Raw genomic sequence first — 17,946 nt, 5'->3', positions numbered from 1 at the left:
TCTGCCCCTTTGAGCAGGCCAGGGGGCCCTAAACCCCAGAAGGGTTTCAAGCACTACATGCACAGGACACCACACAAAAAAAGGCAGGAAGGGCCTTGGAAAACAAATTAATTATGCCTGCTCCAAAGAGCTGGTGGAGTGAATGGGGTGGGCAGCCAAGAGGCAGCTCTTAGCTCTGTTTCCTTTTATTCCTAGAATGCAATTTAGTAGAGAAGCTTTGATGAGGACATGCAAGCCCCTCCCTTCCTAGGGTGCTCAGCACTCTGCACCCCTCTGCAGTGAAGGCACAGACGGTAGCCCAGGTGTCAGTGCTAGGCTGGATAGAGTCACCAGCAACACTTCTCTTTGTGTGCATGTGCAGCCTATTCCTGATTTCAGGAGGCACTTGGAATGCACACACCCAGCTCAGCTCCATCCCACTGAGCCAGCTGCACACAGCTTGCATCCTGGCATGCCGTGCAGCAAGGGTGTGATTATAACCTGTTTGTATGCTCAGCTGTGACAGGACCCCACGGGAAGCAGCATGTCTGGTGACAGTTATCCAACAGAAAGCTTCAAGTCGGTCCCAGGATGAAAAAGCAGTTCCTGTGTTCCTTTTCTAAGATTTTTGGGAAACTGGAGCGCAGCCCATCAGTAGCCCCATCTCATTCATGAGCACCTTTACCCCCTGGCAGACTTCTAATCTTGTCAGTGCTTCCTGACCATACTAGCTGCAGGATGGTCTTGCCCAGTCCTGCTGGTTATGAGGAAGGAGCTGGAGGTAACAGGGCTCCATGCAACGACACTTATTCTCAAACACAAGACAGTGTCAGCCAATTGCTGAGCCCTGCTTCTACAAGTCCACAACTGAGACCTCTGTATGCAAAAGCCCTGACTCTGCACCTCCCAGAGGATCTGGTCTGTCCACACTGGGCTTGTCTCTTGCTCCAGCTGCATGAGCAAGCCTGCCATTCCAAACTGCTGACCAGGGGTGTGGACTTGGTTAGGAAACACTATGGTAAATTAACAGGAACATTCAGCCTGGCTACTGGACCAGGAAAGGAGCTTTGTTCTACACAAAGTGTAGAACTTTAAAGTGAATGGTGGTGGGGATGGCTACCAGCATGTGAAAAGGGCAATGTTCAGCATGGCCCAGCATAAAGGGCTGACAGTCAGTGGGGAAACAGCTGTTCTTGGACTGCTTCCAACCACAGACATAGTAGAGACAGCTAAAGCAGGCTATAAACTATGAACAGAATCTTTTTGTCAAGTCCCAATTCAGGGGTTTCAGACTGCTGCAGAGCACAGACCAGACCAAAGCTACACCAAAGCTCCGCAATATTTTAACCTCTACTGTCCACTTCTTACTGCCTACCTCACTCTGCTAATCCAGTCTGTTGCACCAGTCTGCTTGCTTACATATACAGGTGTAACCACAGCTAAATGGTTGTATGACCAGGGTAGGATCAAGTTAAAGCAAACTTTGGACAAATTCAGCTCAACTGAGACAGACTCGAACTTACCAGCTTTCCAAAGATTACAGGTAGAGTTCAAAGAGGCTGAATACTGCCTAACAAGTTAATCAGCATTCAGCTTTTATTTACAAGATGTCTGTGTGCAGCAAGATTTGCTGAATCAAGTTCAGAATTTCATAGGTCAAGCAGATGCAACAGCAGCACACAGTGACTCAACAGCAGGCTGACTGGTGCAAAAAAGCTGGAGTCACGTACAGGCTGGCAGCTTTGTAGACCAGGTCTGAAGAGAATATTAGGTCAGTTATAGGAGAAGTGGTAGAGATCCTGTTTGACAGCCATGAGTAAGCCAGGAACTCCTTGGCTACCTCCAAGTCTTGAAGAAAACACCACACTGGGAATGGCATCTTTGGAGGTTGGGTGGGGAGAAGGGATGGTTCTAAGCAGCTGGGCATCTTGGAGACTCCAAATTCTGGTGTAGCAATCCTGACCAACTGGAAAGGAAAGGACACACCAATTCAGCATCATACACTTTACAAGGCTTTGCAAGATTATCATCACAGAGGCAGGTCTGTGGGGGAAAAGTCTGCCTCTAGTGCCTGTAAAACTGATCAGAGTGCTTATCAATACTTTCTGAAATGAATTCCGTGCTGAATACCACAGAAGTGGGAAAAATGTGCATTTCCTATTAGGCCATAAAAGGTATGATTGATCAGTATTCACAGTGCTTTCCTCTTTATCAAGCTCCTAAGCCGAAAATGGGGAGAAAAACTCACTGCTAAGTAAACGAGAACTCTTCTTACTGTTCTGTCAATGACCAATCCAAAGAGAGGAGGTCACTATGTTTACAGTGACACTGTGAAACTGGGCTATACTATGAGGATTGAGGGGGCTTGCTTCATTTATTGTTACCTTTCCTCCCCCAACCCTAAAAAAAAAAACAAACCAAAAAACCCCATACCCCACAACATCTCAGACTGTAGCCAAGTGTATTCAAAATGAACCTCAGTGGTCCAGGCAGCTTACAAGGAATTAGGCTTACCAGCCAATGCTTCAGTCCATCACCACAGCACCCACTTAAGCACCTAACACATGTGTACAGTTCTTAGTCTCTATATAAAGTTACCATCAAGTCTCTCACCTTCAAATTGTTTCTCCGGATTTCTAAATCAAGAGTTTTCTGCTCTACACTTGAGACAGACTGTGGTAGGAACAATGGGACTTTTGCAGTACACAGCAGATAAGGCCAGTAAGTGCTGGGTGGGAATGATTACAGTAGGTGTGTAGCCAAAACACTATTTCTTCATCTTCACAGTATATTACAATATGTCTAATGCTAAATTTCTGAATTTTAAAGAATTAACAGCTTTACAGTTTCTAACAACTCTAAGAAATGCTCCTCAGGCATAAGAAAACTACTGTGGATTTTCTTACACACTCTGCAAGTAGAGGGGAAAAAAAAAAAATCAACCACCAACCTGCTGTAAGAAGTCCTTCCTCCTCATTTACATGCACTGGGAGAACAGTGTTCTCGTTGTGATGACCGTTGTACTGTTTCACACACTTTGCTGTTCTCAGGTCCCACAGTTTTATCTGCAAGTTTAAGCAGAGTAAGAGTTAAGTAAGCAGAGAGCAATGGTCGATGAATAATATGTGGTTTTGGAAGAGGACCCACGTATGGAACTACCATTCAATTCCAAACCACCCCTCAAAGTACAGCCATTTGCTGTCCCTCAGGACAGCGATAAGCACCTGTAAGTGCCCAGATAGTAAAAGGAACCAATATCCCAACCACAGCAAACCCATACCTGTCCAGCCATATCTGCTGCCATCAGGTAACGTTCAGCCTCCAGAAGGCGAATAGATGTAACTGCTGAGTCATGGAACAGACGAATTGCTTTCCAGCTCTGGCCCTTGTGGTTGCGTTGGCGCACGTCAATGCCAAAAATCTCACCTGAACGGCAGCCATTGTATAGCATTGGGGTCTAGAAGGATCCAAGAGGAAGAAGCATGCTATGTAACATCTGGAAGGACCTTACAAGTTATAGACAGAATCTATGTCAACCTCTGGAGCTCTCTTTGGCAGCTGTCAAATTATTTAACACAGGTAATAAGAACTAGAGTTTTTATTACCGACTGCAACATTTCTCAGACAACTCATTAGTTCCACTCAAACCTCAACTCTTTACTTGAACTGTCCAAGTTCAGGCACACAGGAATGAGTCTGATGTGACAGCAAAATGGAAACTAAAATTCTCATATTCTGATTTCACCCTTCTCACTAAATCTCTGTGAATAAGCCCATTAGTATTTTAGAGGGGGTTTCTCTTTCTCGATGGAGACAATACACTGAGTGTTAACAAAATGAGGTCATATGCCATAATCAAAACAGGCATTATTACTGTGCTCTTTGTCCTTCCTTCATTTCTTTTCTCTCTCTGTACAAGTAACAAAAATTACCCCTTGCCACAGAGTTTGAAATCAATTAATCTTTTTTGTTGCTCTTCAGTTGTGTGCAAGCCTCAGACCACATTAGCTCCAGCAGGAACTGTAATCACAGCCTTACGTGCAGCACAACGTGTCCCATCACAAACAGAACAAAAAGCCCACCCATGAGGCTGGGCTCTGGACAAGGGAAAGGTGTTGGGTTATTCTTACCTGTGTGGCAAACTGTTGTGCCAATACATCGCTGACAATGCTAAACGTCTGTCGATGGCCTGTCACCACATTGGTCACAAGAACTCGTCGTGTCAGGCCTAAAGACAACAGATTGTGTTTGTTTATTTGGGTAGCAGCTGGGAGATTAATGTGAGAAGTCTTTTCCACTGAGAAAGAAGGGGTTGCTAGCCTTGCAGGTCACCTGTGCTGAAGCAGTTGTCTGCCTGGGGATTCAGGCACCAAGCACAGGACCAGGCAGTGGATATCTTGAAGCTGCACAGCATTCCAGGTCGATCTCCTAGGACAGGAGCAACACATAAGTGTCCATAAAATGTTAGGACAGGATAACAACCTAAAAAGCTTCTCTGTATTTTCATGCTTCTTTCAAAATGTCAATCTGAAGCAGAGAAAATGTTGCCCAGTTAGTGTACCTGTGCTATTCAAGAGACATGAAACAAACGTGGGACTTCATGACTGTAAGATGAAGACTTCTAGTCTATACAGACAAGATGATTGTGAGAGATTGTGACATTTATTTAGTCAGAGGACTCAGTATGGTAGGGAAGAGACAAATTTTGCTTGCAGCACTAAGCTATTTTTTAAAGACAAGTGGGCTAGAAGCACAAAACATCTACTTTATAGATTTACCAAAGCCTAACCTGTACCTTCTTGGCCTATTTGAAAAAAACCCACCAAACTGAACAACCCAAAGGTTTGAGTAAGTAGAAATACCCTAGGTTTGACCCTTATGTAACTCCTGTGCAAAGCCTACTAGTGGGCATAAATGTTAAGTTCTCAGTTTTCCCTTCCTTCATGGCACATTGACCATGATCATACATTAGTCAGGCAGCATGGGTGACAAGTCTAAAACATGGGGTTAAACAGGTTAAATTCTACTTTGCTCCCAGCATCTATTTAGCAAGGTTCTCTCAAACAACCAATTTAGGTGAGTGAAGTAAGTAAAGAAACTTGGAAATACCTAAGACAGTCAATAAGAAATACCAGACAAGAGGTCTCTAGTGGAACTCTGGCTACCTAATTATGGTGAAAAGCTTAAAATGTTTTATAGGCTAGTAGCCATCCATCTTCAGTGACTCTTCACACTAACTCCATGCATCTTGTTGTTTGGGTTTGGGGTTTTTTATGTGGCTGCATGAGTAGTATGATATACAAAATTGTAAGCAGGTCTGTAACTGTTATCTATTACAGCCTTCCTCTGTATATTCCAAACGACCATGTCTGAATGAAAACCAGGTTAGAGGACTGTGTTATTTGAAGAAGCATGTTCTGACATCAAGAAAGTCCAATTAATAAAGCCCTGCCCCCAAGAACACTGAACAAACTAGAATATAAAGATACAGCTACAGACTAAGACACAGGATTCTCCCAGTCATAGAATCACAGAATCAGTCAGGGTTGGAAGGATCATCTCGTTCCAACCCCCCTGCCATGGGCAGGGACACCTCACACTAGATCAGGCTGGCCAGAGCCTCATCCAGCCTGGCCTTAAACACCTCCAGGGATGGGGTCCCAACCACCTCCCTGGGCAACCCATTCCAGGCTCTCACCACTCTTATGGTGAAGAACTTCTTTCTCACGTCCAGTCTGAATCTCCCCACTTCCAGCTTTATTCCATCCCCCTTAGTCCTGTCACTACCTGATAGCCTAAAAAGTCCCTCCCCAGCTTTCTTGTAGGCCCCCTTCAGATCCTGGAAGGCCACAATAAGGTCACCTCAGAGCCTTCTTTTCTCCAGACTGAACAGCCCCAACTGTTTCAGTCTGTCCTCACAGGAGAGGTGCTCCAGCCCTCTGATCATCCTGGTGGCCCTTCTCTGGACACGTTCCAGCATGTCCATATCCCTCTTGTAATAGGGGCTCCAGAACTGGATGCAGTAGTCCAGGTGGGGTCTCACCAGAGCAGAGCAGCGGGGGAGAATCACCTCCCTTGACCTGCTGGCCACACTTCTCTTGATGCAGCCCAGGCTCTGGCTGGCTTTCTGGGCTGCAAGTGCACATTGACAGCTCATGTTGAGCTTCTCGTCCACCAGCACCCCCAAGTCCCTCTCCTCAGGGCTGCTCTCCAGCCACTCACTGCCCAGCCTGGATTTGTGCTTGGGATTGCCTCATGCTTACACACAGCTGAGCATGAGCTCGTACAAAGAGCTATGGCCCAAGATATTTACCAGCTTTTCGTCTTTGATTAATCCACTGAGCATACTTGAGTAGCTATGAGAAAAGGGACTCAGCAATGATTCTAGGTAGCCTACATGGAAAATTGAGTACTTGCATGTAACATTAGCTACACGCCAGGCTACTCATGAACAATCTCAAATGTTAACAAGTGAGGCAATTCTCCTGACAAAATACTAAACCATCAGCAGCTACAAGAAAACTACTGCTTCGGATACTTCTTGTTAATTAATTCTTAAGGCAAGTTTTCATCTGTTCACTTCAACCGTTTCAGATTTTCTGAATTTTACAAGAATACGACAGTCTCACCAGCAGCTGTTTCCCAGAAGAAAAGTGTGGATATAATCTTCCTTTTGTGCTGTTATCACATCGTAACTGCTGGCGAAAAATGGAGGAAAAAAAAAACCCAACAACAAAACCACCCTACCTGGGTTAGTACTGCTGAACAATGATGCTGGAAGCAGACTGGCACAGCCTGGTGTTTCTGCAATTCCCATGAGACACAGCTTGCTGAAGGGAGTTAAGGAAAACACAATTTCTTCCTAGAATGGAAGAGGCTGTCTAACATTTATGGCTGGGAAAAGCAAGATGCTCTGACACAGCCACAAGGCCCTTTGATGTGCCTTACAGTTTACAATCGTTTTGACTTTCCTTATCTTTCATAGGAAAGAGCCAGAAAGAACTCAAATTCTTGCTTCTGTATTTTCACCATCAGAAATACGAGATAAGAGGAATGCTAAGACATCTTTCTAGTGCTAGAAAAAAAAATTGTACATGGCTTACATGGATCATCCTTCTCCCCTTTACATGCTGATGACACTCCATTAATATAGATCTGTCTTTCATGGAAGCAAGTTGGGAAAAGGGGAGCATGCATTGGGGAAGCAAGAAAGACTCACTTTAGATCAAAATACTTTATAAAGATTATACCAGGTATAAACAGCATTTGAAAGATGCATTTCAATTTCAGTGGGGTATCTTGTGACACCCCTAGAGGAAAACAGGAAACAGTGAAACCGAAACAATCTCCAATGCCTAACCAGCTGTAAGCAAGCCTGATGAGCTCCTGCCACCTTCTGGATTGGTCCTGAATTGCTTGGCTTTGCCCAGGAGACATGTCACACATTTCTGTGTAATTTAGATCACATCTGCTGCCTGCCATCTCCAACATTACAACCCCCTTTTCTTTCTCTCTTCAGGGGTCTGTACTGTCCATTACTGCTTCTTCTACTACACCATCAACCTTCCTCCTCTTCTGAGACGGATCTGCAGAACGTGCTTTTAAAGTTGCAGAGCGTGATGCCAATGAATTGCTCCCATTCTCCTCTCACCTCAACTAGTATGGAGATGGTTTACAACAGAAGCCAGCGGATCCACTTTCAAAGAGAAAATTAGTTGCCTTAACCTTCTCCCTTGTCCTTTTGCCTCAGCCAATTTCTAAACATCAGATAATTTTGGAAATGGCATCTACACTGCTAAGAAGTGGGAAGTCTCCAGGGCAGGAAACATGGTCTTTCACTTACTGTTATACTGGAACAATTCTGCTTAGATCTAATCAGAGCCGTATGTCTGTTTCACTAGCTCAAACATCTTTCAGTTGTTAATCACTTTCTCCGTTTTCCAGAAAACTTATTTTCTAGAGCAACTACATGAGAGAGCTTCCTGGAAGTTAGTTGTTCTGTGCAGTGTGATGCAGACTTGCGGAAGCCAAACTGAAATGTTGCCTTTTAAAAAAAAGGATATAAAACATGAGAATCTGGATGAGTCAGTGATGCCCAGCACACAGAATTCACCTTCAGACACAAGAAGACATACTGGTTTTGTTATCACTTACTTGATTTGTGAAAGGATACTTCATAGAATCATAGAATTGTTAGGGCTGGAAGGGACAGCAAGGATCATCTAGTTCTAACCCCCCTGCCACGGGCAGGGACACCTCACACTAGATCAGGTTGCCCAGAGCCACATCCAGCCTGGCCTTAAAACCTCTAGGGATGGGGCTTTCACCACCTCCCTGGACAACCTGTTCCAGTGTCTCACCACCCTCACAGTGAACAACTTCTTCCTAAGATCCAATCTGAATCTACCCACTTTAGTTTTGCTCCATTCCCCCTAGTCCTATCACTACCTGACACCCTAGAAAGTCCCTCCCCAGCTTTCTTGTAGGCCCCCTTCAGATACTGGAAGGCCACAATAAGGTCTCCTCAGAGCCTTCCCTTCTCCAGACTGAAGAGCCCCAACTCTTTCAGTCTGTCCTCACAGGAGAGGTGCTCCAGCCCTCTGGTCATCCTCATAGCCCTTCTCTGGACACGTTCCAGCACATCTATATCTTTCTTGTAATAGGGGCTCCAGACCTGGACGCATTTGTATGCAAAAATTACATAAAACTCTCTGGGCACGCTTCCTTAGCCCGCTAAATAGCCCACTAATAGGATATGAGCCTTTTAGCCTCGTATTTCTCTTAAATGCATGAGACAGACACACTGAGAGGTCTGTCCAAACAGGGACTGAGGCACCAAGCACATATTATTTAAGAGATTCTTAACAGAGCCTGAGCTTGAAGAGATTATGAAAGCCTGTTTTAAATATGCTTCACACTCTAGGATAACCACGTTTTCCCACAGTCCCTTTTAAGAAAGAAGCATTTAAATCTTAGTTTCTGGCCCTCAGCATCAGTTTTGTCAGCTATGGCCAAGTACAACTCTGAAGTAAGCACTGTCCTTGGAAACTGGAACATAATCTTTTGTTCCCACTGTAGCATAACATTCCTGACAACTAACAGTTGTACTGAGGACTTTCAGAGACAAGTTTACTGTGATTTTGTATTTATCCAAGCTTCACATTCCTAGGTTCTTCCTACCCCCTTCTGCCAACCCTCATGCATTTCCACTTGCGCCTCCCAAGCGCAGCATTCTGAGCGCAGCAACTGAAGGGAGCAGGAACAGAAGACAGTACTTTGCGGTTTGTGAAGTAGAGGTTGTCATACATCTCCACAGTGAGAGACTCCTTCCCCAAACCACTGAGGTTGATGATCCCGTATTTGCATCCTCCATGCTCTACATCACTCACAGTGAATATCCGTTCACAAGCAACATCTGCCTGTAAAAGAAAAGCTTACTGGTCACACTTACTGGAAGCTTACAGAAAAAAGCAGCTGGAGGGTGCTGCGTTACATCTAAAATGAAACAGCACATTAATTCTGATCCCTTTAACATCATTCACTTTCCATTTATCTCTAAAAACACTGGCCAATAAGACTGGATGAGGCACTTAGTGCCATGGTTTAGTTGATTAGATGGTGTTGGGTGATAGGTTGGACTTGATGATCTCAAAGGTCTTTTCCAAGCTAATTCTTTGATTCTGAGATAGGAAAACACATGAGTAAGAAAAGGATTTGCACAGACTTACCAGTTGGTAGAGGACTCAAACCAAAATTTTAAACGTTATCAAAAGCGAACATGGAATTCTCCTGCTGTTGGATCACAGCAAGGAAAGAAAAAAAAAAGGCTGTTGCCACATTTCAACTTTTATGACACTAAGTTTCTGACTTCCTTCTGGCTTCACCTGCCTCTGCAATGCTCTGGTTGCAAGGCCAGGACCTGATCCTAACCACGTAGACTATAAAAGATACTCACTCCAGAGACCTCTCCTGCATGTGCAGTACCATTGAAACCAGTAGAAACTGGTTCATGAGTTGTAAAATGTTTACAGTTTTTTACAGAGATTCTATGGAGCACAGACTTTGCTACTCTTAAAAACCTCTTGCATTTTGTTCTTCTTTCTCTTAAATCTCTTCACTCTCCCTCATAGTCCCATGCTAATTATCCACTCCACTCGTTTGTTTCCAAGAGAACACATTTATCAGTTTAAAAAACAAACAAACAAACAAACAACAATGAATCACTTTCATATCCAACCTTTTTACCATTTTCCTTTCCAGGAAAGGAACAGCCTCTTACTATCTGTTTAAAATTTACCAAGCAGAGATTTTCAGAACTGACACAACAGAGCTCTATGGGATCTGATTACAATATCACTGAAGATGGGAGCTCTCTTTATTGTAAAGGTTGAACAATTCTCATAACATACCACAATTGTTTTAAAATTGTTGGTTCCAGCAACTGAGGAATCTGGACTGTGAATTTCTATCTTCTTCCTCTGCATGCAGTTCACTTTTAGTTCATGGACCATCCTGTGAAAGCAGGTCAGGGGAGAAGGGTTGGAGGGGAAGAAAGAAGAGTTCAGGTAAGCCTAGGTTTAATGCTAAGGAAAAGAATTCTGGATAGGATATCCAGATCTGCTTCTTGATCACAGAAAATAAAAATGCCTGAACAACTAGAGTGCTGCAATTTCCTTTATGTTACCCATGAGCATGTGCATCTTCCACATTCCTGGAATTTCATCTGGTTATTTTGAACCCCAGCACACCTTTGGTAGCAGAAACAACACAGCAAGTCACTAACTTGCTGCCTGCACTGTTACTGAATCTGAGCTCTCCTGCCTCCTGTAATGGGGGTCAGGAGGAATGGTTATGTCAACTGAAGAACAGTCATCCAAAGAAAAGCTGCACTGGATGCATAAAGCACAATGTAGCAAAACAGCATCTACAGGAAAAAAAAGTGAAGTTTTAAACTCCATTTATCTGAAGTGGGGAAATCTATTCTTCATTTGAATCCTCATCTTTTTAGTAACCTGATTATGAAAGAATATAACTAATTTTTGTATTATAAGTAATATAGCCCTCTTTGTCCTAAGTGGAACAAGGAAAAATACAAAAAAACTTGACAGGAACAGTTGCACTAACAGCAGAACTTGGTACTGCAAGCAAAAGAAAATCAAATCATTGTACCTGCAATAACTTCTGGAGCTGAGCAAACCCAGCTGCCTTTTCTGTAGCAGCACAGATGAGTTCAGTCCAGCCCTTGCTGTTTTCTGGAGGAGAACAACATTAAAGCGTACTCAGTTATTTGCTTGTCCACAACTCAAACATGGCTGTGGGCCTTTGATGTCTGGGATATTTAGGCAACTTTTTCCTCCAGCCTACGTACATTAAAATTTCCAGAACACCTGTAAAACACCATCTCCTCAGACATACTACAGGAAGCAGACAGGAATATATTCCTCTGACAAGCAAAGTACTTCTAGGAATACAAAAAGTAGAGAAAAAAAAAGCCCCCCAAGATAACAGCTATTGTTTTCGTTTGACATAATCAGCAGTACCACCTTGAGGTGTAAAGTCACCTTCTGGTTTCACTGTAACACCTTACAATCTTAATATACACCAACTCTTTCTATCACAACAAGACTGCTATTAACTATGCAGTCCTACTGCTGCGCCAAACTATTTTTCCATTCTTTTAAAAAAATTTCACCTTCTGGGAAGATCAAAGGACAGAGAATCTTGCAGAGCTTCAGTACAAGAAATCTTTTTGATGATGCTCTGACAAAGCAAGTATTTGAGAGTCAAAATGTTCATATCTGGGAGCCTAACTCAGATGTCCAGTTCAATAGTCAGATGGAACAAGAGAAGAGATGCATATCTAGTTCTCATTAACAGCAACGTGGCCAGCAGCATTTCGGTATCTAATGAAACCTTCAGTGCTCATGGAAACAGCTAAAACACCACCACAAAAAAAAAAAAAAAAAAAAAAGGCAAACCAGAGCCAACAGCAGAACTTTAACAGTGAAGACTGAAATGCTAAATAGCTGTAATTGACAATTTCGTTACCTGAGGAGAAAAATACTGCTCACTTCTTCCAAATGACAGCATATTTAATCTGAGCTCTGAGGTGTAAAGTCATGACAGCTTTCAGGTAATTAAAATACATCTTTGTTGGGTATTTTGCCCAGGTCACAGATATGCAGCACCAGCATTAACCCTGCTGTAACAGGCTGTAAAAAGGCTTTCCAGCCGCAAAGATAAGATTCACCTTGATTTTACCTGTCCAAGAATCTCTTCATGAGAAAGCCATTTCCACAAAATATCATTAGTATTTTTTCTTCAGCGTCCAGGAATATGATCAATACATTTATTAAACACGTGGAAACCTAAAAATAAGACTCTACTTTGCCAATTCAAGGCAGGGATTTGAAACCTGGAGTCAAGAGTCCTAACTCAACTGTAACTGTTGGACAATCTGCAATTCTGAGCACAGGTCCTCTCTCTTTACAGTTTTTTTTTTCATTTGTTTGTAATGACTTGCTTTCATTCCTGTGTGGAACAGCCAAATAAAAGGCTTCAAGGACTATAAATTCTCAGCAAAACCAAATTTTCGTTTCCTCAAACAGCTTAGGGAACTGTACACAGTTAGAATTGAAAGGCTTTAGTTTATAATTTGTCCTGGACTAGAGCAAAATAAAGCCTAATTTTTCAGAATGTACCTTCTTTTGTTTTTCTTCCTCTTCTAAGAGTCTCAGTCTTTTGCATTCCATTGCCTTGTACTGAATGCTCTCCTTGGTGAGTGGGTTGTAGTTATTATGCCCAGGCAGCAGGCGAAAATAGCGGTTCTTTTCTGAATCATAGTAAAATCCTGGCAGTTCTTAGGGGAGAAGAAAAAAAGGAAAAGAAAAAAAAGGTGGGAAGGTGGGGAAACCCAGACAAAATCAGATGCATAACCAAGTTTGCTTATTGCTTTGACACCTTGCATCTTCATGGGAATGTCAGAAAACAGTCAAAGCTCTCGCTCCCAGGTCCCAAGCATGGTACAGAGAGTAGGAACTGATGGCAGGCACTTAAAGAAACAAAGGATTATTTTTAGCTTTCAACTGTAGTGCCCTTACACAGGTACAGAAGGGATGTCAGCACTGACCAAGATGAAATTCAGGCCGATCAGAGAAGCAGGGAGGAAAGGTTTTGCTGCAGAAAAAAATGACCTTTCTTCATAAATCAATCACAAGGGAACACTCTTGGTAAAAGACTAGGTAGGGCAGTTCCAAACAACAGAAAAATAACTGACAATGAGGCATTGCCCAAACTAGAATTAAGTGATTCACTTCCAAGAACAAGCAACTTTCCTTCAGTACATGGGAGAGATTGAGACACAATCAAGAGTACATTTGGACAATACACAGAGGCTCCTTCCATAGGTAAACTGGGATGACAGAAACATTCCCTTTTAGTGCTTCACTGCCCAGGTAAATTGATGGGAGGCAGACAGGTAAAATACTTTGACAGGTTCATAATGGTACATTGTCTCAAGACAAAGGATTGTTTTCAGAAGAAGCTAGTGTTAACATTTCATTTCAATAGGTTTTGTTTAAACCTTTATCTACTACCAGAGATTGAACTTCAAATAATCTCTTTCTGCTGCTGTTTACAATTCAGCTCCTTGTCAGCATCTTCTAGATTTCATCTTAGCAACAAGTGACCGAAATGTATTCAAGTCATCAGAAAAATAAAATTAGTGAATGAATCAATAAGGTCCATAAAAAGCACACTGCATTTAGTATACAGAACCTAATTAGACATCAACAACTGTTCTGCAGGATACATCTCCTAACATACTCAAAACCTCTTAAGCACAAAAGGGTGATGTATAAAAAAAAGGTCTCTTTAAACTCTGGCTTTGTCTCTTGCTAAGAGCCTTGAGTCCACAATGTTTCAGGACTCTTCTGTGGTGGATACGTACACGTTCCCACAGCCTCAGCTTTTGCTAGGGTTGTTTAAAAAGTCAGGAAGCCAGAATGCAGATGCGAGATTCTCCCTAAGATCACCAGTTAACTCCCTGATAATGAACAAACATTTAGCCAGAGTGTATTTCTTGCAGACCACAAAAAGCACTGAAGGCGGATCATGGTATATTTTAAGAGACTGTTACAACTTTTTACATGCTCTCTTATTTTCTTTGCTTATGTAACGTTTCTCTTGAAAGATGTATTTTAATACATCTTCAGCTCATATGAGAAAATTAAAAAAGGTAATTTTCTTCCCTAAGCAACATCTCTGGAGGGAGATACTGAATTCTACTTTTTTTCAGTTTCCATCAGCCTGGCTAAGCACATGAAGTTTTAAAACATGAGGCATGCTTGTGGGCCTCAAAGTGCATTTGGCCCCACTTTCTAGATCCTCACTTTCTACATCTTGTTATGTTACTTTCCTCTACTCCTCCTGTCACAGCATACTATTTAACACAGCTACTACTACTTTTTTCATGCTATCAGCATACAGACACCGATTTCTGACCCATAAACATGGTTTCTTACCTGGCACTACAGAGTTCTGTGTTAAACTAGATGAAGAAGGATCTTCACTGCTGCTGGGACCTGCATTCACTGGGGTCTGTGGTTCCTCCTGTTCCAGCCTAACAAAATAGGATTGTTTCAACACAGGCTCACAAATGTTCTACACATCCTTCTACAAAGGTTCTAGAAAGCAGCTTGTTACTGACATTATGAAGCACAATTTTGTGGAGCTGTGATAAGCACACTGTGCATACCATCATGCACTAACTTATAAAACAGTTAAAAGATTCAGCTTAAAAACATTTCCAAAACAGCAGAGATACCAATGCCTTAATTACTTGCTAAAATATTAGAGGTGGCCATATCTGCAAGTGCCTTCAACTCTTTTCAGCAAAAGATTAATTCTGGGCATTTTACCATATGCCCTGACTAAAAGAAAACCCCACCCTTGAAAACATTCAAGTCTTCACAGCATAGAGACAGTATGAGTTAAACATCAACGTGAGGTCAAAAATATTTTGCTATTCTCTTCATAATAAGCATTTCATTGATGAGGTTCAGAAACATGCAAAATAAATAATAAAAAAAAGTTTAATGAAAATTCCAGGAGAGAAAAGTCTCTGCTTTTGTAATAAACGTCGCAGCTTTCTCCTTCTTGAAGTAATTTAAATGGGCACATTCAGTTCTGATGAGCAAAATTCCACTAGGATGTTTTCTGAATCACCCTTGTAATTCTCACTTTTAAGACAAGCCTTATTGCACATTATCATCTTAAAAGCATTAGGCTAAGATGTTTTGGAAGAGTCATGATTTAGTGAAAACAATACCAGCTCTGCTGCCGTTTGATTATATAACCTTGAAAATAAAGGACATAACTGATCTACACAGGAAAAATACCCCACACCAAAGCCAAGCACTCAAAGGTAAAGCTTTTTAATAAAATCCTTTAAATTCTGTATTCACTAAATTAGGGCCCATTAGCATTTCTAGGTTTTCTAACATAAACACAACTAATGGGGCAATTCATATGCGTGTGTGTGCGTGTGCGTGTCTTCCTCTAAAAATACATTTTAAAAAACCCAACTGCTTAAAGCATTAAAGCAAAGGACTGGCCTCTTCTAATGCCACAAGACATACTAAAGAATATGGGAAAGGAAAAAAGCCATAGAAGCAGCTCAAACACAGACAAGTTTAAGTTCTAAACCTTAAAATACACTTTTATGAAAGAATCAGTCTTCAAGGCAGTGGATTATTCCTGAGATTTGTTTCAGTTTCCTGATCAGCTAGATGTAGTATTATTACTACATCACTTACCATGCCTTCAAACTTTCAGGAAGATCCCATAATGACAGCTTTTATATGAAGCAGGCAGGTGAAATGAAGTAATTAGAAACATTTTCCTTCCCTGACCTATCTTTGCATACTGATGAAGATTTTATGGACCAGGCATAAAAGAAAAGAACGATCTCACGGAACCACACCTCAGTTTAAAATCAACATGCAGTTGCGAACATAAACATTTCCAGAAATCAATGCAATTTCACTCCCACTAGGAACGAGAGACCTATCAGAAATACTGTCCACTAGATTTTTAGATGGCAACCTTTCCACTTTATGATAGCCACTGATCTGCAAATGTAGGTAGGCACAACATCTAAAGGCTTAACCCATGCAAAACACAGGCTACATACACTTGCCTTTCAGTACAGTTACTGCGATTTGGTCTTCTGTACCGACGGGGATGGTAGCTGTGCTTGTGATTATTCCATCCATGCTTTTCCTTGCCTCTCCAGTAATTTCTCTTCATTTCTACCTGTTAAACAAATATATACACACATACTTCAATATAACTTGCTTAACATACAAGATAATCTCTTAATACAGCCTGTTTTCAACCACTTTCAAATAGCTTCGCAGGTAGCCTAGAAGGCACACCGAAGGAAATAATTTACTTTTAGAGAAACACTTTGGGGTCCAAAAGACATCAAATCGTAGAGAAAAGAAAGGCAGAACAACCGTTTGAGAGGAGACCGACAAGAGCACGGCACGGTGCGTACCCCTCCTGCCTGCGACACCAGAACTCTGGCCAAGTTCACCCGTCCTGTGGGCGGAGAATTCCTACAGCCAAGCCGAACTCGGGTGTCAACAACAGCCACCTCCCTTCCAAGCTGAAGGGTTCTCTCATTACGGAAACCAGCTAAAGCCAGCCAGCGGCGGCCTGCCCACTTCCACTGCGGGCCCACCGGCCTGCCCACCTTCGCCACGGGCCCAGGCCCTGCGCTGCTCCCGTGGGAACACGGTAGAACGAGCGGACGGCCTGCCAGAGGGTCCCTTCCTCAGCACGGCAGCCAGGCCGGGCCGGAACGGCCTTGTGAGCGACCAGGCCCACAGACCGGCGACACTAAATGCCTGCTGACCTCCGCGCCAGGCCAGGACCAGCTCCATGGCTCGCCGCGCCGAAAGTAAAAGTCTCAGACGCGGACGCACAACTTCAGTCACACATTCCCACCACCTCCCGTACACCACTCACCCCTCACCGACACCGTCCCCGACGCCGGACCTCACCACTTCCACCCTGCCGCCGAGGCCACGGCCCCGCCCCGTTGAGCTCACCTAACTGGCCCTCCGCCGCGCCTGCCGCCTGACGGACAGCTCGCTCAGCAAACCGCAGGAGGACAAGCTGGCGCGTGCGTCCCGGGCGGGTCTTACAAGTAGAAGCTGAGTTGGGAGCTGGGGGGCTGGTGGATGTGTGCCGTGAGGGAAAGCAGTTGTTTCCTCCTTCGGGTGGGGTTGTGGGCAGGGAAGGAGACAGAGGGACGGGGGGTACTGAAAGGGTATCACTGCTCCCTTCTCTGAGTCTTGTTGATTAAAAGCCATCCTCTAACTTTGAGGAGCTAGAAGTTGCTGTAACCATTGTAATTTTATCAAGAATTTAGAAAATAAAATGACGCCTCTAAAGTGAACCTCTTCTCAGATGGTTCTTAATGCTTAAAGAGTTTTTGAGCCTTCTGGCCAACAAACAGGTAGGTGCTCTTGGTACAAGGGCAACTTTGGGATGCACACAGTAAGCAAACAAGGTAGGAGAAAAAAAATTGGGGCTACAGCACTCAGTAGTAACTCCTCAGTTGGTTAATAAATGATGCCTCTAAAGTGAACCTCTTCTCAGATGGTTCTTAATGCTTAAAGAGTTTTTGAGCCTTCTGGCCAACAAACAGGTAGGTGCTCTTGGTACAAGGGCAAATTTGGGATGCACACAGTAAGCAAACAAGGTAGGAGAAAAAAAAATTGGGGCTACAGCACTCAGTAGTACCTCCTCAGTTGGTTAATAAAAGCTAAAAGTACAATGAAAGGGTGTGATGGTAACTACCATCTTGTTGCAGATGTTGTAAGTCCATTCTCCATCCTTTACTAAAGGTGTCTTTAAGCTGGTTTAGTACAGTGGCCTTGCCTTTCCTCCTTATGAAGC

General features: G+C 43.0%; 1 protein-coding gene across 1 annotated transcript; it reads right to left on the bottom strand.

The window, feature by feature from the left end:
• Nucleotides 1-1,575: 1,575 nt before the first annotated feature.
• DCAF4 (DDB1 and CUL4 associated factor 4) lies at nt 1,576-17,046 on the bottom strand. Its single transcript, XM_054380687.1, has 14 exons — nt 17,011-17,046; nt 16,178-16,293; nt 14,502-14,599; nt 12,681-12,838; nt 11,149-11,231; nt 10,389-10,491; nt 9,255-9,398; nt 8,043-8,092; nt 6,727-6,806; nt 4,312-4,407; nt 4,110-4,207; nt 3,260-3,436; nt 2,930-3,044; nt 1,576-1,945 (listed from the first exon to the last, which is right to left on the bottom strand). The coding sequence occupies exons 2-14, from the start codon at nt 16,285-16,287 to the stop codon at nt 1,752-1,754; spliced, it is 1,506 nt and encodes a 501-aa protein (XP_054236662.1). The 5' UTR covers nt 16,288-16,293; nt 17,011-17,046; the 3' UTR covers nt 1,576-1,751.
• Between the last annotated feature and the right edge of the window lie 900 nt (nt 17,047-17,946).

The sequence above is a fragment of the Indicator indicator genome, chromosome 4, assembly GCF_027791375.1.
Source record: "Indicator indicator isolate 239-I01 chromosome 4, UM_Iind_1.1, whole genome shotgun sequence".
Taxonomy (NCBI): Eukaryota; Metazoa; Chordata; class Aves; order Piciformes; family Indicatoridae; genus Indicator; species Indicator indicator.
This window is presented reverse-complemented; position numbering and strand designations above follow the sequence as displayed.